General features: G+C 41.2%; 2 protein-coding genes across 4 annotated transcripts in view; one reads left to right on the forward strand and one right to left on the reverse strand.

The window, feature by feature from the left end:
* COTL1 (coactosin like F-actin binding protein 1) overlaps nucleotides 1–23652 on the reverse strand; it is a 326745-nt gene that overhangs the window by 267549 nt on the left and 35544 nt on the right. The gene's annotated exons all lie outside the window — the stretch shown is intronic.
* Nucleotides 1–23652, forward strand: part of ATP2C2 (ATPase secretory pathway Ca2+ transporting 2) — a 29805-nt gene that overhangs the window by 445 nt on the left and 5708 nt on the right. For 2 of the 3 annotated variants that reach the window (XM_083370601.1, XM_083370602.1), the window contains exons 2-21: nucleotides 5095–5205; nucleotides 6384–6500; nucleotides 7066–7155; nucleotides 7500–7535; nucleotides 7634–7695; nucleotides 8533–8641; nucleotides 9448–9597; nucleotides 11098–11166; nucleotides 12004–12079; nucleotides 12429–12495; nucleotides 13176–13300; nucleotides 14823–14920; nucleotides 15201–15302; nucleotides 15944–16033; nucleotides 17519–17620; nucleotides 18768–18924; nucleotides 20256–20426; nucleotides 21182–21279; nucleotides 21374–21424; nucleotides 22709–22875. In XM_083370601.1, coding sequence (XP_083226727.1) covers nucleotides 5095–5205; nucleotides 6384–6500; nucleotides 7066–7155; nucleotides 7500–7535; nucleotides 7634–7695; nucleotides 8533–8641; nucleotides 9448–9597; nucleotides 11098–11166; nucleotides 12004–12079; nucleotides 12429–12495; nucleotides 13176–13300; nucleotides 14823–14920; nucleotides 15201–15302; nucleotides 15944–16033; nucleotides 17519–17620; nucleotides 18768–18924; nucleotides 20256–20426; nucleotides 21182–21279; nucleotides 21374–21424; nucleotides 22709–22875 — 2048 coding nt within the window. The remainder of the gene's footprint in view (nucleotides 1–5094; nucleotides 5206–6383; nucleotides 6501–7065; nucleotides 7156–7499; nucleotides 7536–7633; nucleotides 7696–8532; nucleotides 8642–9447; nucleotides 9598–11097; nucleotides 11167–12003; nucleotides 12080–12428; nucleotides 12496–13175; nucleotides 13301–14822; nucleotides 14921–15200; nucleotides 15303–15943; nucleotides 16034–17518; nucleotides 17621–18767; nucleotides 18925–20255; nucleotides 20427–21181; nucleotides 21280–21373; nucleotides 21425–22708; nucleotides 22876–23652) is intronic. The other variant, XM_083370603.1, reaches the window with a different exon arrangement.

The following is a 23652-nucleotide window of genomic DNA, read 5'->3' on the forward strand; positions in this document are numbered from 1 at the left end:
GCTCTTGCCACGAGGAGGGAGAAGAGTTGGTGAAGGCACAGAGACCTGTGTGTGCGTTTCTAAGTGACTGCAATGTTTGATAGAGACACAGACGTCTTACTCTTCGGCTGATCCACCTACCTTGTTTGGCTGGTTGCTTCTAGAATGACTCTCCTGGTTTTCGCCCCCGTCTCTTAAAAAGTTATTTTTTTTATCATTCCCGTTACATTTGCACAGCCCTTTTTAGTCCTGACATTGATTCTCTTGCAGCATTCTTTCAACCACATTGCAAGGAAAGTCCTAGGAATGTTCTTTCCCCACCATGACTGGTGGAAGAATGGAAAGAGAGAGGATTGATGTAAAACAGGATGAACGGGAGAGTCAACTCAAAAGGTTGACCTTTTGCTCTTCACTACTCTTAAACTTCCTCGTCCCTTCAGTTGCTGGGTTCACGTAGCTCTCTAAGCCCACATTCTGGTGTAGCAAAAGATGGTGGCTGGGTTGATACAAACCAATGGTGGTTTCCCATTGCACGTTCACCTGTAACCTATTCATTGCCCGTTGTCCCAAGTCACTCTACTGTGAGAATCCAAGAACTGTTTCACACATGCCTCCAGAAGTGGTGAATGCTCCAACACTGGAAGTTTTTAAGAAGAGACTGGACAGCCATTTGTCTGAAATGGTATAGGGTTTCCTGCCTTAGCAGGGGGTTGGACTAGATGACCTCCAAGGTCCCTTCCAACTTATTATTATTATTATTATTATTATTATTATTATTATTATTATTATTATTACTATTATTATTTATTGAAAAGTTTTCAATACATTTTATCTTTAACAACCCCTCCCCACCCACCCCCTTCCCAACCCAACCCAACCCTCCCCTCCTCCCCTCCCCCCCTCCCCGACTTCCCAGAGCTAAATACAAGGTATAAAAGTAGAAACAAACATAAACTACCATATGCTAACAACAATGAACTATTAGGTCTATCGCACTTTAGCTCAAAAATAATAATAATAATAATAATAATAATTATTATTATTATTATTATTATTATTATTATTATTATTATTATTATTATTATTACATCAAAAGGAGAATTCTTGAAAACTCAAGGAGGAAGTTGCCAAATGAGGGGAGTGAAACTGCTTGTGTATTTTTGTCTCCAAGTTTTCCTTTGTTCTGTTCTTACAAGATTAATGTGCACAGCCTCTGCAAGAAAGTATGCTAATAAAACTTGGGGCAAACATTTCTGTTACGGGGAAGAAACCCTTTTAAAAATGCTTAATCTTTCACTGCACCTGATTGCTATCACGATAAAATAGCTAGAGCGGATACTTTTAGCATCATGTGCTATTTCAAAAGCCATTAAGGAGATAGGAAAGTTTCAGGCTGGTTACGTGTTTATTTAGATATTCAATACCCAAGGAATGAAATTTGGCAGATATTTTTTTTTAAAGTGTTCCTGAGAAATAAATGGAGCCTCTTTTCCTTCCCCTTCGGGGCCTGAAATAGCCAGCAGGAAACCAGTAATAAGATGGCAATAAAACCAGAGAATAAAGAAAATAGTTGCAGTTTAAATCTGGGCCCTTTTAAGAAACTGCTTGCCTCACCCTCCCCTGCCCTAAATACTTCCTAGAAATAAAGCAAGGGGGGGTGGGAAACAATGTATTATTTAAAAACGGGTCCATAAAGTAATCAAAACTGCTCCTGGAAAAGTTAATAAGCTTTTTTTTTTAGAGCAAGGAGCTTAATGCATCTCTTTAGCTGGAATGCTGGTTTTACATATGTTGGAATGGATGTTAATTCATGGTAACTAACCAAGAAAGGCAACTGGGTTTTTTCTTGGGTGTTTTTTTTTTTTTTTGCCTATGAGTGCCAGAAAACAGAAGACACGTTTGCTGGAAGTCAATGCAGTAGTCCTCAAACGTACGACCACAACGGAACCCCAAATTTCTCTTGCCAAGCGAGACAGTTGTTAAGTGACTTTTGCCCCATTTTACAACCTTGCTGGCTGTTAAGTGAACCCCTGCAGCTGTTAAGTGAGTAACGTGGTTGTTAAGTGAATCTGGCTTTCCCCCCCCCCTTGACTTTGCTTGTCCAAAGGTTGCAAAAGGGGATCAGGTGGACACACACACACACACACACACATACACACACACACACACACACACACACTCGGGACACTGCAACCGTCATAAATGTGAGGCAGCTGCCAATTATCTGAATTTTGATCACCTGACCACAGGGATGCTGCAACGGTCGTAAGTGTGGGAAATGGTCATCAGTCCATTTTTTCGGTGCCGCTGTAACTCTGAATGGTCACTAAACGAACTGTTGCAGAGAAGTCATAAAAATATCCTGATGGTAGGCAAGAAGCTCTCTATCTTGACTATTTTTGACCGCATCCTGTGTACTACACCCTGTTCCTCTGGATTGATTGATTGATTGGATTCATTCGTTCGTTTTGGCAAACATTTGCTCCCATCAAAGAAATCAGCTTCTAGGCCCCAAAGAGGTCAACTTGCTGAAACATGACAAAAGAAGAGATGGAACTTGGCATGGACCATCCTGTATTTATAGCCCTCAGTCAGAACTTGAGAAAACCTGAGCTGGGTTTTAATCTTGTATCCCAGTTCTGGATCCATTGTCTCCATCTGAATGGGTTCGACTTATCCAGGACATTTGTGCTATTATTTATTTATTTTATTTATTTTAATTCCATTTATATCCCGCCCTTCTCCGAAGACTCAGGGCGGCTTACAAGCTTAGCAGTAGCCTTCATTCTATGTATATGCCTGCTTGTTAGGGCTTTCACACACACCCCCAAGCGGCATTATTACAAAGTCAGCTTAATTGCCCCCCAACAATCTGGGTCCTCATTTTACCTACCTCGGAAGGATGGAAGGCTGAGTCAACCTTGAGCCTGGTGGGACTCGAACCTGCACTAATGGCAGGCAGCTGGTGTTACTTAAGGAGGCATTAGCCCACTGCTCCACCAAGGCTCTGTGGAGTTGCCAACCTCTAGTCATCTCTGGTTTGGAAACATATAGGCATTTGCAATAGTAAAATGTTGGGCGTGCCTAACTAAAGTATGACATTTTCCATATTGCTTCATTCAATTTCCTTCTTTGGAATATTTAAAGTGCCTTCCTGGACAGAGTTCCCTTTCTTGATTTGAAAACTGTTATATAAACGTGGACAACAAAAGTTGTAAGATTAGCACTCCGGATGAAAGAGTAGAGCTTTTTATAAAAATAAAAATAAAAATACAGTATTGAATCAAGAACATAGTATCTACCCATCCATCCATCCATCACCTGAATTTCACGCCAGTTGTTCCCAAAGCAGAACAAAACTAAAATAATAATAATAATACTGAAGAAAGGCACCCATAACAGAAGATATAAAAAGTGTCATTTCCATAACTGGAAGGAAGTTGTATCTGGTTCCTTGGCTTCTGAGACTGCATTGTTCAAATGTTTACAAGATTCCCATCACACCCACGAAGACTATAAACTTGGTTTATTTGAACTGAGAAAAGCTGTAAAACGCCCGAACGTCAGGAGATGTCCAACTCTGGCCACTTTAAGACACGTGGACTTCAACTCCCAGAATTCCATTTTGGCTAGGGAATTCTGAGAGTTGATGTTTCCAAGACTTAAAAGTGGCCAAACATGTACAACCCTGCCTTTGATTCGGATGTCTATGCATTGTGTCAAATCTAATCCTTGCAAAGCTAATCCTGGCTCATAGAAAAGCATGTTTAACCTTCCCCACCCCTCCTCAGTGTCCACGTTGGCCTGATTAAATTAATAATTCTATTTCCTCAAAAAAAAAAAACCTGGTGAGAGACAACCTGCCTATTTTATTGTATTTAGCTTGTCTCAAGGGCAAAGTTTGTTAAAGGGGAACCTTGGCACACCAAACCAAATGCAAACACAAAAGTCTTTCCTTTAGATTTTCTGATGCATTGCAGCTCTGGGTCCATTCTGGATTGCTTCCCTTAACAACAACAAAAAAAAACACATTTATCTGCTTCCCGGAGATTTAAGGGCAGTGTTTACTTTAACTCTTAAACTTGAAGTCACAATGAACTTAATCAAAAGAGCAAGAGAGAGAGGGGGGGAAAACTTGAAAACCAAAGCAAACACAGTGCTCATTTTCACAACCCAGGTCTTATGAAACTCCTGGCCTGGGGTATTAATTACCATGAACAAAAAAATGACACATATTCAGAAACTACCCAGCTAGGCTACAGCATATTTCTCAACCTTGGCAGCTTTGCAATTATGGACTTCAACGCCCAGAATTCCCCAAGATATGTGGACTTCAACTCCCCAAACCCCGCAGCCAGCATGCTTTGAGATGTATGGACTTCAACTCCCTGAAGTATTCTGGGAGCTGAAGTCCACCCATCTTAAGGTGACCACGGTTGAGGAAATGTTGCTCTAGTAGTGGAACGATGGAAGGAAACCTAAGTCCAGGGCTCTTCAAACTTGGGCCTGTTATGACTTGTGGACTTCAGCTCCCAGAATTCCTCAGCCAGTATGCCTGGCTGAGGAATTCTGGGAGTTGAAGTCCACAAGTCATAAAAGGGCCAAGTTTGAAGAGCCCCGCCTTAGTGCATCCACAATCAATCCATAGCCTCATGAACTTATACCCCATTTTTTGATGGCCTCCAGAAAAATTTTTCCAAGGAAAATGGGACAGACAATTGGAGACATCAGCCATCAAACACTAAGCCTTTCCTTCATCGTTTCCCTGCTATGCTCATCGGGAAAAGCATCTGCCCGATGGCCTCGAGACAAAAATACAACATCTTGTAAAGCGGAGTGTTAAATTTGTAATGGGCAAATTAACCCAATATGGCAGAAGACCCATAATTATGCCTAACAGATTTGAAAGGCCCACCTCTGATCAAGAAGGGGGGAAGACAAATAATGCCTTCCTCTTTGTCAAAGTTCATTTGATGTTTGTTAGGGACAAAGAATCGGCATTTATGTGTGAAACTGGGCACTGGGCGCCTTCCCTACCCCAAACAGTGAATTAAGACAAGGATCAAGGAGAGTCTTAAGGGCTAATGCTTCTCAATTTATTGCTTGCATGACCAGTCAGAAGATGAATCTGAACCGAAGTCACTTCATCAAGAGAAAGAAATTGAGGCCATTCCACCCAAAACAGCTTGCCAATGTCAAGTAGAAGAGCTGGCCAAAACCTTGCAGGTAATTGTCACCGGACCCTCAAAGGAGCAGTTTAGTATTATCCCTTTAGAAGAAAAAGGGTTGTCCCTCCATGGCTTAAAAAGATCTGTTCAGAATAAGGTAAATATTGTCTATCTGAAGAGCTTTTTATGAAACGAAGGAATGTTTGCTAACCAGTTTAAAACCATTCAGGTGAAGAATGTCAGCCGAAGAGGGCTGATAGATAATTACTTTTTTTCCCCACAGCCACAATGTTTTCTCTGCCTAAGAAGACAATCTCTTTGCAAAGATTCAAGCCAGTACAAGTACTGTATGAATAAGGAAGTTTAGGAATAAACACATTGTGATCTTCCCCCCCGCAATCAGTAGCCACAACATTGAAAAAGTGTCCAAGAACTGAGAAGCCAACATTTTGATTCACCATGACTTTCCCTTTTGTCATGGAGGACAATGAAAAGCCGTTTAATTAACTGCACCTCTTTCTTTTGAATTTATGAGGCAAGTAGCAAAAGTACACACTAACACACACATGCACAGTTGGGTCAGGTTTCAGGCTAGCCAAGTGTTTTATCTAGGCCAGGGGTAGGCAACCTCGGCTATTTTATGACTCATGGACTTCAACTCCCAGAATTCCTGAGTCAGCTATGCTGACACAGGAATTCTGGGAGTTGAAGTCCATGAGTCATAAAAGAGCCGAGGTTGCCTACCCCTGATCTAGGCTATCTCAGTTCAAGTGTTTGAATGAAGATACACACATCGGCCCCAACTAGATCAGATTTCCATTTGCTTATCTTTCCTGCCTTCAGTGAGGTGGAAGGAGAAGGCCTCTTGCCTTGGATGCTACATCTTTCATAACTCTGATCATCAGGAGCCCTACTTCCTTGAAGACGTTATTTGCAGAGCAGCAGTTTCCCATCTTGGGAAGTTCTTCTAAGATCCTCTAAATCAGTGTTTTTCAACCTTGTCAATGTTAAGATGGACTTCATTTTCAACTCCCAGAATTCCCAGCCAGCCAAGGTTGAGCAACACTGTTCTAGATGTTAACGATGGTGGAGCCGAGCGCTAGGAAACCCAAAGATCAAAGAAGGGTAACTGTCTGATCAAAGTCAGTTTGTTTGCTGACACAGATGTTTAGCTCCATTGCGCCAAGCCAATTTTGCCCCAAAGTCTTGACTCTATTTCTTCGGTGTCTCTTCCAGGTTGACTTAGACAAAGGACTCTCAGAATTCTCAGTGATGCAACGTAGAGTCAAACATGGATGGAATGAACTTGTGGCAGATAATACTGAACCGGTGTGGAAGAAATACCTTGACCAGGTAGCACATTTTAGCAGCAGGAAAAGGTGTGATTTGTGGTTGCAAAGTGGTGTAGACACAATATTCCTTCCAAGGCTGAGATGGGATTATAGGGATGGACAGTAAGAGATAGAGAGAAAAGGATACTTTCAATGTGTCCAGAAGCTCAAGAGAAATCTGTGGTTAAGGTGGCTGGAGAACTTCTGGAATTGGTGCCAAGATCTGAATCTCTTGCAATGAATTCTGGGTGTGAAGTAAAGTGTAGCAACATTTAGTCTTACTACTGATTAATTGATGATGTGCCATCAAGTCTTTTTTTTTCCCCTCCTGGTGACCACATAGACAGATAGATCTTGTCTATGATGATCTGTCCTTAAACTGGTCCTTCAGCTCTTACAATGATGCACCCACAACCCCTGGAGCTGAGTCCCTCCACCTTGCTGGTGGTTGTCCTCTTCTTCAGAGACACGGGTCTTCACATAACACAGCCAAATTAGGATAATTTGAGCCTGAGTCTCATTATAGACTGTTAAACAAAGAAAACAAGAATGACTTTTGTCAACGTCAACTCTTCCTTTCATTGTAGTTTAAGAACCCTTTGATCCTTTTGCTGCTGGCTTCTGCAGTGGTTAGTCTGATTACTAAAGAGTATGAAGATGCCGTGAGTATCACAATGGTACGTGGCTTCTCTCCCTTACAAGCGTGACTTTTGCAATACTTGACCTCAGCATGATCAGAAGGGAACACTGCCAAAGGACAAGAAGAAAAATCTAAGTGTTTCTTGTAAAATCCCTCCATCTTTTGCTGATTGTGTTGTATGAAAGTTTACCACACACATGTGTGTATGTGGTGGTGGTGGTGGGGGGGGGGGGTAGTAAATGAAAATGTTTGGACCGTTTAAAAAAAAAGTGCAGTTAATTATTATATCCAGATAGTCAAGGTGGGATTTGCCTGAACTGTTTATTGGTATTAAAAATGTGTCTGATTTATCTATCAACTTCATCTTTTCTTCCCCATTAGGCTGTCATTATTGTTGTCACCGTGGCTTTTGTCCAGGTACTATGATTTTCCACCTTAGATTATTACTATTAGTAGTAGTAGTAGTGGCAGCAGCCGTCAGTGAAAAAACATAAACTGTGCTTCTTTTCCTGCAGGAGTATCGCTCTGAAAAATCGCTGGAAGAACTCAACAAGTTAGTTCCACCAGAGTGCAACTGGTAAGCAGGATCCTTGGAAGATACCTCACACTCCTTGAGGTGGGAGCCTCTACTGCCTCTTCTTCTCTTCCGTTCTGCTTCGGAAGTCTTCTGGCCACCATCTTTGCAGCAGAAATTCAGGCAATGTCTGAATTCAGGGAGCTATCAGGACCAGAGCTTCTTGTCCTCAGCTGATCCATCTTCTTGACCATGGATCATCCTCTCTGCTGGCTGAATGTGAACAATGATGAAAAGTTCCTACTTCCTTATCAGTATTGGTGATTTATTTATGTGATAGTATGTTGCTTACAATCTTAATTATCAGTTCTTGGACAGATGTCTATTTCTGGGTTGAGTTCAAGGAAAAACAACTTTGCCTGGGCAAATATATTTGAAGGTGTAACAGTTTGGTCCAATCTGAGGTTAGCCTATTAAACTTCAAGATCAATACATGCTTTGATAACTTTCTTTTTTTTATATTCCATCTATATCTGGATTCAGACTTTAGAGCAGGGGGTCTTCAAACTCGGCCCTTTTATGACTTGTGGACTTCAGTTCCCAGAATTCCTCAAACAGCTTGCCTGGCTGAGGAATTCTGGGAATTGAAGTCCACAAGTCATAAAAGGGCCGAGTTTGAAGACCCCTGATTTAGAGATAAGAGAACAATTTGTTTGGCTGAAGTGTACAGTAGCTCCATGAAGTTGAATTCCACCCTGATAGGTTCCCAATGGCTCAAGTAGATCTTGCCTACAGAATTCCTTCCTTCTCTCCTCCCTATCTTCATCCACATCCACATCCCATTCACAAATGTGCTTTGCCGTATGTAAGTATTTCTTCTTTGTCTCTTTGAAAATCCAGCCTGAGAGAAGGAAAAATGCAACACCTTCTCGCTCGAGAACTTGTGCCAGGAGACATTGTCTGTCTTTCCATCGGTGATCGCATCCCTGCAGACATAAGACTCATAGAGGTAATGCTTGAAGAACACAAAAGGTCCTGAACATCCCATATGCATGTGGTCAAATGAATCAATCTGGAGTGAAATTCAATAGATAGTCCTGTGTTGGTGGTTCTTATGATTCTGAACCACTAAGAGTAGGTGAGTTGAGGAAGTCCATGCAAACCTCTTACACACATGTGTTTGAAAAGTGTTTTCAGAGTCCCTACTCCAAGATTTTTCTGTGGCTGGAGATGTAGCATGTCATGGCCAAGGAAATAAGATTCAAGGAGAAGAGGTCCAGTTGTAGATTACTTGGGTGCAACTTACTTCACAACCACTTTGTTTGGCCATGGAAATTCTGGTCCCTAATGTGATCGTAATTTGAAGATCTCCTCATTTAAATAGAATAGAGCTGGAAGGGACTTTGGAGGTCTTCTAGTCCAGCCCCCTGCTCAAGCAGGAGAACCTATACCATCTCAGACAGGTGATTGTCTAGTCTCTTCTTTAAAATCTCCAGTGATGGAGACACCCACGATTTCTGAAGGTGAGCTGTTCCACTGGTTGATTGTCCTCACTGTCAGGAAGTTTTTCCTTAATTCCAGGTTGCTTTTCTCTTTGATCAGTTTCCAACCATTGTTTCTTGTCCAGCCCTCTGGTGCTTTGGAGAATAACGTGACACCCCCCCCCTTGTCTTTGTGTCTTTATTTATTTATCTAATTTCTGTAGTCGCCCATCTCATGAGCAAGAGACTTGGGCAAATCTCCTAGTTTAAGTGAAAGAGCGATGTGGACTCAAAGGATGCAGTGAACAAGTGCGCTCACCCCAATTTTCTTTAGGTGATAGACCTCCTGGTGGATGAGTCCAGCTTGACTGGTGAAGTGGAACCTTGCAGTAAGAACAATGGCATCTTAGCCACTTCGGGAGACATAACGGCCCTCACCAATGTGGTCTTCATGGGAACTCTTGTGAGATATGGCAAGGCTAAAGTGAGTGGCTTTCTGATCGTCAAATAACCAAGATAGTTGGTATGATTGAGGGTGTGGTGTGTTTTAAGTTTGTTCTTAGTAGCTGCTTGAGATCTTCACTGTGGCTGTTGGATATCAATCATAGCCTCATCATTCCATCTAACTTTTGAGAGGTGGGAGTGATGACCTCTGTTTGGAGGCTCTACAATCTGAATCAGTTCTTCCTATCTTGAACCAACAGAGCTGTAAAACTAGTTGAGCGTTCTTACATTGCAATCATTCTTTTCTAACATGGCTGGGCTGCCTCTTGCTGTTGGGAATCTCGATCTTTGACCTGTCTCTGGATTCTGAGATCTTTGGACAAAGATGGTTTTAAGACCATGGATCTGTTTCTGGACACTTTGGACAAAGGACAGCTCCAGTTTTGCCAGGTCCTGAGAGAACCCTCCACAATAGTTGTCTGTGGAAGGATGGTTTCATACTCTGGTCTCGATCCCTTCATTTCTAATTCATCCTTCTATCAGCTGTAGGACCTACGCCTGATGAAGAGAAGGGCTTTCTTCCTTGTTATAACAAAGCCTGACTAAATCAGCCAGAACTAAATCTATAGAACTAGAAGAGATTGAATTCACTAGAAATGGATCACTCTGTGGTCCAAAATAGACATTTTTTCATTAGATGTTGGGTTGGTGGAAAACTCTCCCAAGTGGTGAACCATAGAGCTGCATGATGGCAGCTATTGATATACAAAAACAGTTTCTGTCTATCCACAGAAGATAATGTGTCCCTTTGATCAGGAAGAGATGTTAAGATTATCTGTCATATATTTATTAAGAAAAAAACCCTCCTTTTTGATCAATGATATGTCTCCATTTTCTTGGTTCCTCCACTTCTGAATCTAGGTTTCTTCCCTGAATGTGCATCCCTGCTCCTCCTGCATTTTTGGATGCTGGCCTGCTTCTCAAGAAAATCTTCCTTGAGATGTATAGGCTGTATTTGCACAACACTGAATCACAAACTAGGCAACCATATTTAAATTAGTTTGTGGTGCAAAGCTTGCCTACGCAGTTAGGTTATGGTTCAGCATGTCGTATGAATCCAGCATATTGGGTGTATTGAATAAACTATGTTCACATAACCATGGATAATCATGTCTTCATTGTCCCTACAGCCCTCAACTGCTTTGTGAAAAATAGTCCAGTTAATATGAAGGGAAAAACTCTAGCTTGGAGAGAGAAGACTATTTAATTTGGAAATAGAAAAAGCAAGAGGCTTCTTTCCCAGTTCAGTAGTCTGGATCTAAAGCTTTTAGCACAGTAAAAAGACCTTAAAATTGCATTTATAGTTGTTGCAGAACTTGCATAGCTGTCCCTCAAATATTTTAAAAGTAAACAAGGGGCGGGGGTGATTAGGGTGTAAGAAATTCCCTCTATTATTTCAGAAAAGTGTCTGTGAATTTCAGAATGTAAGCAAAAAGTCATCTTTGGATATACCATTTTCTAACCTCTTTTTATTCTGCAGGGGATTGTTATAGGAACCGCTGAAAACTCTCAGTTTGGGGAAGTCTTCAAAATGATGCAAGAAGAAGAGGTAAGACAACGCAGAGAAACAGACTCTGAACATGTCGTTCTCAACACCAAAATATTCCTTTAAGAACTTGGCTTAATTTGCCCTGTGTACTAGATGTCACTCCATTCAGGATGACCAGGTGGGGGGAAAAGGTGTTGACATAGTTAGCAACAACACGTGACAAAACACAAAAGGAAACTACAGCAACAGGGTGTAGAATCTACTACAGCCATAACCAAGTAGAGCTTGCAAAGATTTAGAGTAGAGTGGACCAACTGTTGATGAGTGCCTGGCCATGAAAAGCATATAGTTCAATTTATGTGGGATCTAGAATTCCAGGCACATTTTAAGATGTTTGTCCTTGATGGCCATACAGGTTAGGTCTACTTTTACTATACAGTTATAATAACAGAATCTTGCAACTCTGAATGTGCTTCCTGAGCACTGATGATGTTACCTAGTAAAGAAACATCTAATAGGAAACAACCGAAATTCAGAGAGCACCAAGGACTCCACAGTTCAACCATGAGCTATAAATATTCTCTTCTATTGGTACCATCCTCTCCTTTATCTTTGTGTAAACTAAGGAAGGGCATTCTCAAATTGCCCAAGTTTAAACCCCTCTTATATAACCATTTCCTTTGTAGCAGCTCTTCCTCTCTGTTCTTCAATATATTCCCTCTACGCTGAGCCAGATAGGACTTTAGAGATGACAAATAGCAGTTTGGAAGCTGACTTGGTAGCCGGTGCAGATGCTGTGATAGTGTTATTATGTGGCCAATCAGTTCGATAGATTTCTTTCATGTGTTTTGCCCTTCCCCCTCCATTTTTTTCTTCCTTCTGGTCTAATGCATCAAGACTCCAAAGACACCTTTGCAGAGAAACATGGATAAATTGGGAAAGCAACTTACTATTGCTTCCTTTGGGATCATTGGTAAGTTTTACTCTCTTTTTTCCCCAAAAGCTTTGGAGACCAAAGACTATATGGGCTGTTTCAGTCTCCCACTGTCTACATCAGTGTTTCTCAACCACATCAACCTGAAGATGTGTGGACTTCAACATGCTTGGCTGGAGAATTCTGGGAGTTGAGGTCCACATATCTTCAAACTGATGAAGTTGAGAAATGGTGGTCTGCATTAAATGTGGGGTCTTGATTCTCCTCTTCAGATACTTATGTTTATGGATATGGTCAGAAAAATAAGCTTTTTTTAGCATATAGAAGGCCTCAGTTACTTTGCCAGATCTGTGATGCAATGGAGTAAATGATGTCTATGTTTTTCAAGGTTTACTCATGCTGATTGGCTGGCTGCAAGGGAAACATCTCCTTGACATGTTCACCATTGGTGTCAGGTAAGTTTGAGAGATTTCTCCCACATGTAGGCATAGCATGTTGAACTATCAAAGGACCTGAAGCTGAGTTGACGGGCCGAGACTTGGTTTGTTGAACTAAAATTGGTTTAAAAAGATCATAACAACTTGATTCTGACTTCAGTTAACCCATAGTAGTTGGGATCACTCATCATGCTAGGCCAAAGCCAAAGCCAGATATACTACATCATGAATCAGTATGATATATAAACTTTCTCATAGAGTCAAGAAGGAACATATCTAGTGGACGTCCTGCTCAGTGAAAGAATTCCAGGGTTGTCCAGCCTCTAATTTAAGACCAATGTAGTCTTCTACAATACATTTCTTCTATCTGGCTTTGTCTGGATATGTTGTATGACAATTCCCAACACCCTAGAGACATCAGGTCAAAACAGTAGAATTAGAAGTCTTCTTGAAAAGCCAACTTCAACCTAACAGTCTTCCCTGGAATAGACATTCCACAAACCCCTGCTTTCCTGGGTCATTTACCCAAGTTCATTGGTAAAGGTCTAGCTAGATCTCAAAAATTGATTAACGTCCCTCCGGTCTTCTGTCTGTGCTCTAGAATGAGGGTTTTGGAGCAAGTTGATGCTTGGATATACTTCCTTGCAGGAAAAGGTAGTGGTGTGTAACATCAGTGGTAAATGATTATGTGTGCGCAGCTTGGCGGTGGCTGCCATCCCTGAAGGCCTGCCCATCGTAGTCACGGTGACGCTAGTATTGGGTGTCTTGAGAATGGCCAAGAAACAAGTCATCGTGAAGAAGTTGCCCATAGTGGAAACTCTAGGTGAGTCAGAAAAATTCCTTGTTAGGGGGAAACTGGTAATAATAGGGAATATACTGCAATTGAATTTACTAATGCTGAGGTTAATTCAATTATGACAGTTTCCATTCTTTCAATTAAGGTGATGCCATAAGTGCTGATATTTAAAGTTTCTCATTCATCTTCCAAGTCCTCATTACGAATAGACTGTATGTGGCTATTGTTGAAACCTTTATTTATTTAAGATTATCCTACTGGCTTAAATATCTGTTTGGGATACGTTAAAATACCTTGTTAAAATATGAGGAAAACTTTTCATTTGCAAAAATGCTAAAAATCTTCAAAGCTTGGCAGTACATTTCTCCAAAGACTTGCTTTTGCAAAGGGAGAGGTCAAAAAGTGGATATGCCAATAAAAAAAATCTGGAAAAAGGAAAAATGTTCAGATTTAATTTCTACCTTCAAAGTTAATTTCAACTGCATTCGTGTTTAAAAATATTGCATTCATTTCTTTCTCCTATCTGCTCAATTTCTTTTTCTAATTTCCATTTTTCCTTCCTTCCCTTCTCTTCCCTTCCCTCCTTCCTTTTGCAATAAAACAATAATATATACCTGAAAAGCCATCTGTTAAGACATTTTCAGGAAAAACTGACGTAAGATGAAGCAAATGAAAACAGACAATACGGTGGTTGTCTCTGGCCACTACACATGAATTCCAGGTAGAGAAATGAATTAGTGATTCCTCCTCATGATTTATTCCTAAGAAGTTATCTTCTATTAGCTCAAGCTTTCTGAAAAATGCAAGAGATAAGCGCTCTTCAGAATCACGTTGGAGAAGGTTAGATGAAGGAGATAAAATTAATAACATTTTTCTAGCGCAGGCTGAATTGTTGGCTGCTGGCTTAGGTGGTTTTTAAATGTTGGCAGACATTAGTCATGGAAGAGGATAAATCTTTTAGATGGCCTCTGATATGAGAAGTGGCCTTTTTTCCTGGTGGATCTTCTGAAGTTACTTCAATTGTCACCCTATGACAAAAAAACACTGGCTCAAATAGATAATGGAATAACAAAGTTGAAAGGGACCTTCGAGGTCTTCTAGTCCAACCCCCTGCTCAAGCAAGAGACCCAATACCATTCTGAAGAAATGACTGTCCAGTCTTTTCTTAAACACCTCCAATGATGGAGCACTCACAACTTCTGGAGGCAGGTTGTTCTACTGATTGTTCTCCCTGTCGGGAAATTTTTCCTTAGTTCCAGGTTGCTTCTCTCCTTGATTAGTTTCCATCCGTTGCTTCTTGTCCTGCCTTCAGGTTGACCCCTTCTTTCTGGCAGCCCCATAGATATTGGAGGACTGCTCTCCTGTTACCCCTAGTCCTTCTTTTCATTATTATTATTATTATTAATTTTATTTGTATACTGCCCTTCTCCCGAAGGACTCAGGGCGGTGAACAGGGCAATACTTAAACTAGACAACTAAATCTTTAGCATTTGAGAGGTCTCTGTTAGTTACTAACATAGACCCAAAATGGCCAACCCTTTCTTCTCAGGCTGTTGCAACGTGATCTGTTCTGATAAGACCGGAACTCTGACTACGAATGAGATGACCGTGGTTCAGCTTGTGACCTCTGATGGATTTAAGGCAGAGGTACTGCAGAATTTTCCATAGACATTTGTAATCTAGCAATAATGGGCTTAATCTTAGCTATTCTTATCTAATGTTTTAGCTTTGATTGGAAATTGTCCATACAGGTTTTTTTTGTTAAATGCGGCCCATACGTCTCCCACCCTGATTTGTGACTGCTTAGATTGTTCAGTTCTTTAAAAACCAGAGAATTCCCTCCTAACCAGGGCTTTCTCTTTGTAATGTAGATAGAAACGGTTGGCTGTGTCTTTATGCTCCTTATTACTGGTTTATATTCTTCCAGGTGAGTGGAGTTGGATATAACAGAGAAGGAAATGTGTGCCTTTTACCATCTAAAGAAGTCATCAAAGGATTTTCAAACATCTCAGTGGGAAAACTTGTGGAGGTAAATTATTTGATCACTTCAAATAACAGGTTATTCCCCTAACCTGTTGTTATTAATAACAATGCCTTGAAGGATGAAGACAAACACAGCGTTTCCAGTATACCGGAATGCTGCTTGTGAAGTTTCATTTCCAGTTCTGAGGCAAGCATAAATATTTGGATTTACTTATAAAAATCATTTCTCAGGCCTCTAGGGCAGCTTCCAAAATTTTTGAAAGACCTTTAACAATAAAAAATAGGATAAAAACACTAGGAGAGAGCAAAAGTCATGAACTGAGCATCTTCTAAAAGTCCATGCTGAACCATCTAAATCTCAATAAAGGGGGAAATCAATATTTTGAAAGTTCTGTCCACAAAAATGGTTTTGTCCCATAGGCGATGACATATTTGCAGTGGACAACATATTGCAGGAGAGATCACCGGCTATTCTTCTTTTCTTAGGAAGTTCATTTAAGTAAAGCAACATTTCACGACACGCAGAATGCTTGTTTATTGGAGGAAAGTTAACTTTCAAGGCTATAGAGCTAGCTCATGGCTTTGGGGCTCATCCCTTGGGTCAAACTGAATGCAGAACTGATATAGAGGTGGTGATTCCTTCACCTCTTTCTGTACTTCCTAAAAGCTGAAATGAAACTTTTGTAGGCTGGTTGTGTGGCCAACAATGCAGTGATCAGAAAGGCAGCGGTGATGGGACAACCCACGGAAGGAGCCCTCCTTGCCTTGGCTATGAAGGTAAGGTCCTAGTCTTATTAATCTTAATTTCATTTGGTCTTGTTTAATCTGAAAAGGCAGGGAAGAAGCACCTTGCTGTACTGTGATTGTCAAGATAGGAGAAAACCATTTAACATATTCTAAGGATTGCATGATTAAAAAAATGATCAGTCAGGATAGCAGTTATCTGCATATTACACAGCCCTACCATTTCTTCTTAATGTCCCTTCAATGGTTTGGAATTTAGCCAGTTAAAAATACACATATGCTTCAGCATGCACACACACAAAATATCCAATGAGTAGGAATGATGCCACATAATCCTAACCCCAGCCACCACTTCCATTAGATAGTTGACTGGAAACATAGGATCCTGGGAAAGACAGAAGTCTTCTAATAAAGGATAATTATTTCCAGAAGTATAGCTGTGATTGAAAGAAGGAATGTAGCACTGGAAAGATGGAGAAAGACAAAAGCCTTGGTGGAAGACTTAAGACATCTTAATGTTGACTCTCCAATTGAATTGTCCTCTTCCTGTATGCATGAATCACTGGAAAAGGGGGTAACATCTCAATACTTTAATTCACATCCAGATGTAACCCATGTCATTTGAGGTGTCCTTGGTGCTTTCTGAGCCTGGCTGTTTTCTTGCAGATGTTTCATTACCCAAACTAGGTAACATCATCAGTGCTGGTTACCTAGCTTGGGTAACGAAACATCTGCAAGAAAACAAGCAAGTTCAGAGAGCACCAAGGACCCTTCATTTCAACCCTGAGCTACAAATATTCTCCTTTATTGCTACCATTTGAGGCTCATGGAGCTCAGTGGTATCATTTGAAAAATTGATGAGGGAGAGGATAATGGCTTCTCTTCCTTCTCACTAAGGTTAGGTTTAATCTAGAGTTCTAGATAGGCTTTGCCGTGAGGGTCACCTCTCTGGCTAGTTTGGGGCACATTCATCCCTTGTCTGCCACAAGGAGAGGAAAAAGGTGGCAGAGATAGGAAAGGAATGGGCAAACTCTCCAGAATGTCACGATGGTGGTACCAAACCAATTTGGAGCATCATGGATGGTCCTGCTCTGGTAGAACAAAAGAGGCCACAATCCTTGGTGGAAGCTGGAGAGATTTAGAAAATTTAAATTTTAAATTTAGAAAATTTAGAAAATTCTCCAGGCATGGAAATTGTGTGTTGCCAATTAACAGAGGTGAATCCACTGGCAGGAAGGTGACCTAACTGGGAACACAATCTGCTTATATGTTTGCAATAAAGCAAGGCCGATAAGGAATCCGAGCCTTCAAAAGAAAACTCAATCTAAGTAGCCCCAGTTTGATAACCTTTTCCAAAACCCAATGTTGCACTTCAAAAGCAACATAGAAATGTGTTGCTTAAATATTCAGCTTTTGACTGGAGAGGTGTTGATGCAATTTTGTCTTAAGTCTACTGTAGGGCAACCAGCCCCATAATGAATTCCCAGTGACATTCTGTCCTTCTCTTATCTGCTGTAGATGGACCTGGATGATATAAACGATACTTACTTGCGGACAAAAGAGATTCCCTTTAGCTCAGAGCAAAAATGGATGGCTGTGAAGTGTGCTTTGAAAAATCAGGTACAGAAGAAACCATTCTGCTTGTTTTAGTTGTCTCCAGATCAAGCTTAGAAACTAAAATGTCGGCTGGCGACCCCCAGGGGGAGGGCCTTCTCTGTGGGAGTGCCAGCCCTGTGGAACCAACTTCCCCTTGAGCTCCGGATGGCCCCGGATCTCCCGTCCTTTCGCCGCGGCCTTAAAACATTCCTTTTCCATCAGGCTGACCTGGACTGACAGAGATTTTTAAAATGTTTTTAACGCATTATTGGGGCTGCTAGTTTAATTCTTTTTTAACTTTTGTATTATTGTATTTTTACTGCTGTAAGCCGCCCTGAGTCCTTTGGGAGATAGGACGGCATATAAGTCCCATAAATGATAGATAGATAGATAGATAGATAGATAGATAGATAGATAGATAGATAGATAGATAGAAGAGACCATTCATGTAGGAATCTGTTTCAGTTAACGGCATGTTATCGCAGTTATATCTCACCATTTCCCTCTTTCTCATCCTCACAAGTCCCTTTGAGGGAAGCTCAGTAGAGTTGACCCAACATTACTCAATGGCCTTCCAGGCTGGGTGATCCAGGGGACTTTTCAAATATGGTCCTCTGTCTCAAAGGTGCTTTTTCACTGTTTTTTCCCTTCAGGAAGAACTTCTGCTCCTATGCTCTCTATTCCTATATCCTTGTGGGATTCAAACCACATCATAAACCAGTGTCAAATAGACTACACCATAGCTTAGCCATGAAGGTTCACCTCACGGCTATCTCCGACACGTGCCGAGTTGGAGAAACAAAATATTTCCTTTCTTAATATGGCACACCATGCCATGTTTTAAAGATATTATGTATATAATAGGACCAAACCAACCAATTAATTTAGGATATAGAAGGGTCAACATTTCTAAATGTTCTCTTAGTTGTGTCTATGGAGATTCTCAGTCATCCAGGGATCATGGTTGTCCCAAAGATGCTTTTTCAGGAGGGAATGGAAGCTGTCTGCAAGGAGTACAAATCCTTCCATTCCCCACCATCTGGTCAGAGCCAAAGAAGCTTCTTGGATGAGAAGCGAAACATCTTGGAAGAAAAGCAAGAAAGTCCAGTTGCCTCCTGAGAAAGCACCTTTGGGTTCTCCTAGTTGTATTTTCCACCCTCTCCTCTCCCAGGATCAAGAAGACATCTACTTCATGAAGGGGGCCTTTAAAGAAGTGATGCAGCATTGCACCATGTTCAACAATGGGGGGATTGCTCTGTCCTTGACTCCCCAACAGAAAGCTTCCTACGCCCAAGAAGAAAAGGCCATGGGTTCCCTTGGCTTGCGAGGTCAGTCCATGCCTGTGCCTCATTTTACCCCAATCTTGACGTGCTCAACAAATTAAGGTTCTTAAGCAAAAAGAAAGTCTTCAGCCAACTAAGGAAAACAGCTCCATACTAAGGATAGCATTATCAAAAAGACCCCTCCAGGCTCACGAAAGCTCTTTCAAAGAACATTTGGAGACAGGGATGTGAGCAATGGAGGAGACTGAGATGGATGACCAGGATATTTTGGATTATGAACAGTGCTATGGATATGATGGACTACAGTGAAGTGGTAGTTTCCAAGGAAGGAAGGAAGGAAGGAAGGAAGGAAGGAAGGAAGGAAGGAAGGAAGGAAGGAAGGAAGGAAGGAAGGAAGGAGCAAATTCTAGACAGATGGGTGAGACACGAAGCAACATGGCCCGGGGCTGGATAAGAGGAAGAGATTCAGAATTGCTATTTGCTATAATCTCCCAGGGTATTGTCAGGTGCAAAAAAGCAGGGCCACACATTAAGTTCCAATTAAACTGATTTATTGGTCATGTCTATGGACAGGAATCTAGTCAGTCAATGATTAGAACCATTTTGCACTAGCTAAGGGTTAATGGAATTTAAGAGGGGTTAGATTTAGTCCACTTGTGGGAATGTTGAGAGTCTAAGCTGATTCCTCTCTTGACTCCATTCCCAGGATCTGCCATTCATTCTCATACAGGTGTATCTATAAAAGTGAGAGTAGTAACTGTTTAATCTGGCAAGATTCTGTCTATTGTGCATAAGCAAATGAACTGAACATTGGCTGGATTGCTTCATGATGTTCTCTTCAGCCAAGCCTGACAATTTGTTTACATTTAGTCAGATTAGGGATTATTATAGTTGCAACTTTATATAGTATTGTTTAATTACTATGGTGATTGAAACTGTGTTTATATTACTGCTGGGTGTTTAGCCTCATGACTGAAGCAACCTAGAAGCATTTGAACTAAGTCAATAAATCAGCCCTAGCTTCTTTCAGAAATGGGACATGAAACAGCACCTCTTACAAACATTGTAAATTAGTGGAAGGTTCTCATAGATAGTAGTAGTAATTTTAATGTCCTGGCCCTAAAGAGCTTACAGTATTTTATAGGCAAGGGCCAAAATATAGAATGTACTTTTTTAATTTGGATGGATAAAGAAATTGGAAGACAGCCCAACTGAATTAAGAGGGGTCAAACATGACCTGTTAGCAAGAGAATCACGTTGCAATGTTCTGTACCAACTGCATTTTTCCAAAATCTCCAGAGGCCACTTTCTGCCAGTAATGTAAATTGAAAGTAATATGGTCCATTGTTATTTTCACTCTCCTTTTCTCATCTTAGTGCTTGCCCTGGCTTCTGGCCCAGAACTTGGCAGATTAACGTTTCTGGGTCTAGTCGGAATCATTGATCCTCCACGAGAAGGCGTCAAAGAAGCCGTTGAAGTCCTCAACAACTCAGGCGTAGCTGTGAAAATGATAACTGGAGATGCCTTTGAAACAGCTTTGGCTATTGGTAAGCAATACATGAAATACAGCCATTTCTTTTTTAGAAGGACACCATCATTGCTTGGATCCTTGCTTTGATTTACTCTTAGATATAGATGAAGCTGGGCTGAAGGATTCAGGTTGGACACAGCAAGGCTGTTTTCCCCTAACCTAACCCAACAGTGCAAAAATTCCCACACAATACTATTTTCTTAACTGCAAACTGCTTTACCCTGCTCATTTAACGTGTCAGAGATATTCAACCATTTGTCATTTGCATCATCTGATTTCATTCAGAATTCAGAAAATGTAGATCTCTCTGTCTTCTCTTGCTAACTCCAAAGAAGTCCCATGCCATGGTCCTGCAACCTTTCGAGAATCCAACGTCGATGGCAAAAGTTAAACTTTGCAGGATCCTAGTTTTATTTTTATTCCAGATTTCCTTCTCTGAAGTCCTGGAGAAGGTTGCATGGATATTTCTGTCCAAGAGCTCCAGTGGAATTAAGTCTGGCTCCAAGCCAACATCCTCGGCAGCTCCCTTGAGATCATTTATTGGTTCCTTCACTCAAGAGATGCAGCCAGAGAATCACAGACCAAGAGAAAGGCTAGAGGTGTCCAGAATACCCCGCCATGAAAAGTCTCAGAGGCAGTTCAATTTTGAAACAAACACACAAAAAAATGCCCCTTTTGAATCATAATGAGCCATTTTTTTTCTTCCATGAATGTATGCTTTGTATAAGTTAAATCTGTCATTATGTGCTTAATGGGTTTCTTTCGTTGCAGGGAAGAATATTGGTCTTTGTAATGGGAAAATGAACGCTATGTCTGGGGAAGAGTTGGAAAACATTGATGACTCGGTGCTGTCTTCAAGAGTCAAAAATGTAACGGTGTTTGAAGGAGTCATGAGAATCTGATGTTGGGCAACTCTTCTCAAACAAAGCCATGGTCTCAAATACATCTCTTCTTCTCTTCCAGGTTTCCATCTTCTTCCGAACAAGCCCCAAACACAAAGTTAAAATAATAAAGGTACCATTTCGATTGTAGTCTAGAGGCCCCTATTTTTTCCCTTCCTTGCAATGGATTCTGCTTCTTGGTGATCTCCCTTTCACATTAATTGTTGACTGCAGAATAAGATCCTACTGAGATCCCATCCGCCTTCTTCGTTCTTCTTGCACTCCTTTCGACAATAAAGGTCTACTACTCATTCTTTGCTGACAATCAGGAGGAAGGGACTGTCTCTGCCTAGCTATTCCAATAGTGCAAAATGAAATAATTCCAAACTAGGGTGTATTTTTATCACTGATTTTTTTCCCCTTACAAAACTTAGGACTGGATCTTTTAGAGGTAACAAAATCAGACTGTTGCTCTTTAGCTGACCAAAGGAAATTTCCAACTCTGTTCTCCTTCCTTAAGCAGTGAATTAACAACAAACTGCAGGCAAAAATAGACTGAACTTGTTGGTAAAAATATACAGTGGCCTTGATCGAATTATTACTGTTTTCTTTGCCCAAGGTGCAAGTAACTTTTATTTGTTGTTGATCTGAGTCTTGTGGCTTCTTAAAAGGAGCACGGTTAATTAGCTCAAAAAAACTCCCAACAGCTAATCCACAAACACCTTCTTCCAGTTTATGACAATCATGAAGGGACAATCAGATAATCATTTAAACAGACCTGGATAAACACCCATTTGGCAAATGTGGGATTAAGGCACCAATACAAACGTGGTTTAGTTTGAGTCTAGCAATTATCTTTGCATGAACATTGATCCTTGGATTTAATCTCTGTAATCTCTGATAAGGAGGTTTCAACAGATCACAAATCTTACTTTGCTTTCATTGCAAGAATTAACGCTTACAGGTTTCCAAAAGCCCACTTAACATCTGTGTACATTTTAGCATCAGTAACTTAGGATCTCTACTCTGAACATTTAGCTCTTTTCTTGATAATAAATGTCCTTGACTTATGACCATTGTTTAACAATCATTCAGAAGTGTCCGGGGGGGGGGTGTCACATGATCACCGTGTGTGACTTTCCCAGGGGCTCTTGCCAAACAAAGTCAATGAGGGTAGCCAGATTCTCTTAATGACCATGTGTTTAGTTTAACGAGCACAGCAAAGAAAAAAAAGGGGGGCATAAAATTGGGTACAACTTACCTTAAGGACTTTTTCAGCCCCAGTTGTGGTTGTCAAGTCGGGGATTACCTGTAATTTAAATCTGCTTCGTTTTTCCAAAGCAAAGCTTCCGTCTACTTACCTAAGAAACCCAATCTGGCAGATGCCAAGGCTTAAACTCATCTGTCATTTCTGCAGGCTTTGCAAAAGGCAGGGGCCATCGTGGGCATGACAGGGGATGGCGTGAACGACGCCGTGGCCTTGAAGTCTGCCGATATTGGGATTGCGATGGGACGGGCAGGCACGGATGTGAGCAAGGAGGCTGCCAACATGATTCTTGTGGACGACAATTTCTCAGCAATCATGTAAGTAGTTCATCCTGGAAATGTTTCTCTGACACACACACACACAAAATTTCTGGAATCGTTTGATGTTACCACGCACCACTGCACACCCCACTGAACACTCCTGAGTGTATATTCATGCCCACTTCTTCCACTGAGGACAAAGTGGGTAGAATTGGGGTGGGGTGGGGGATGAAATAATGGAGGCCAACTGCTAATATTAGCAATAGCAATAGCACTTATATACCGCTTCACCATGCTTTACAGCCCTCTCTGAGCGGTTTACACAGTCAGCACCTGGCCCCCAACAATCTCGGGTCCTCATTTTACTGACCTCGGAAGGACGGAAGGCTGAATCGACCTTGAGTCGTTCAGGATCGAACTCCTAGCAGTGGGTAGTTAGCCTGCAATACATTCTAACCACTGTGCCACCACGGCGCTCTGTTAAAAGTTCCCACTGACGCCTGGACAAAGGTAATAAAGCTGAGCCAGTATCAAATGTTTCATACAATTTTCTGGTTTACATCCCTAATATAGGTAATCCTCGACTTATGACTTGCAATTGAGCCCAAAGTTTCTGTGGCTAAACGAGACAGTTGTTAAGTGAGTTTTGCCCCATTTATGACATCTCTTGCCCAAGCTGTTAAATAAATCACTGCAGTTGTTAAGTTAGTAACTTGGTTGCTAAAATAATCTGGCTTCCCCGTCGAGTTTACTGGTCAGAAGGTTGCAATCAAAGATCATGTGACCACGGAGATGCTGCAGCAGTTGTTAAAGTGTCAAAATGGTCATGCATCA

The sequence above is a fragment of the Vipera ursinii genome (genome assembly GCF_947247035.1).
Source record: "Vipera ursinii genome assembly, chromosome: 10".
NCBI classification, from domain to species: Eukaryota; Metazoa; Chordata; class Lepidosauria; order Squamata; family Viperidae; genus Vipera; species Vipera ursinii.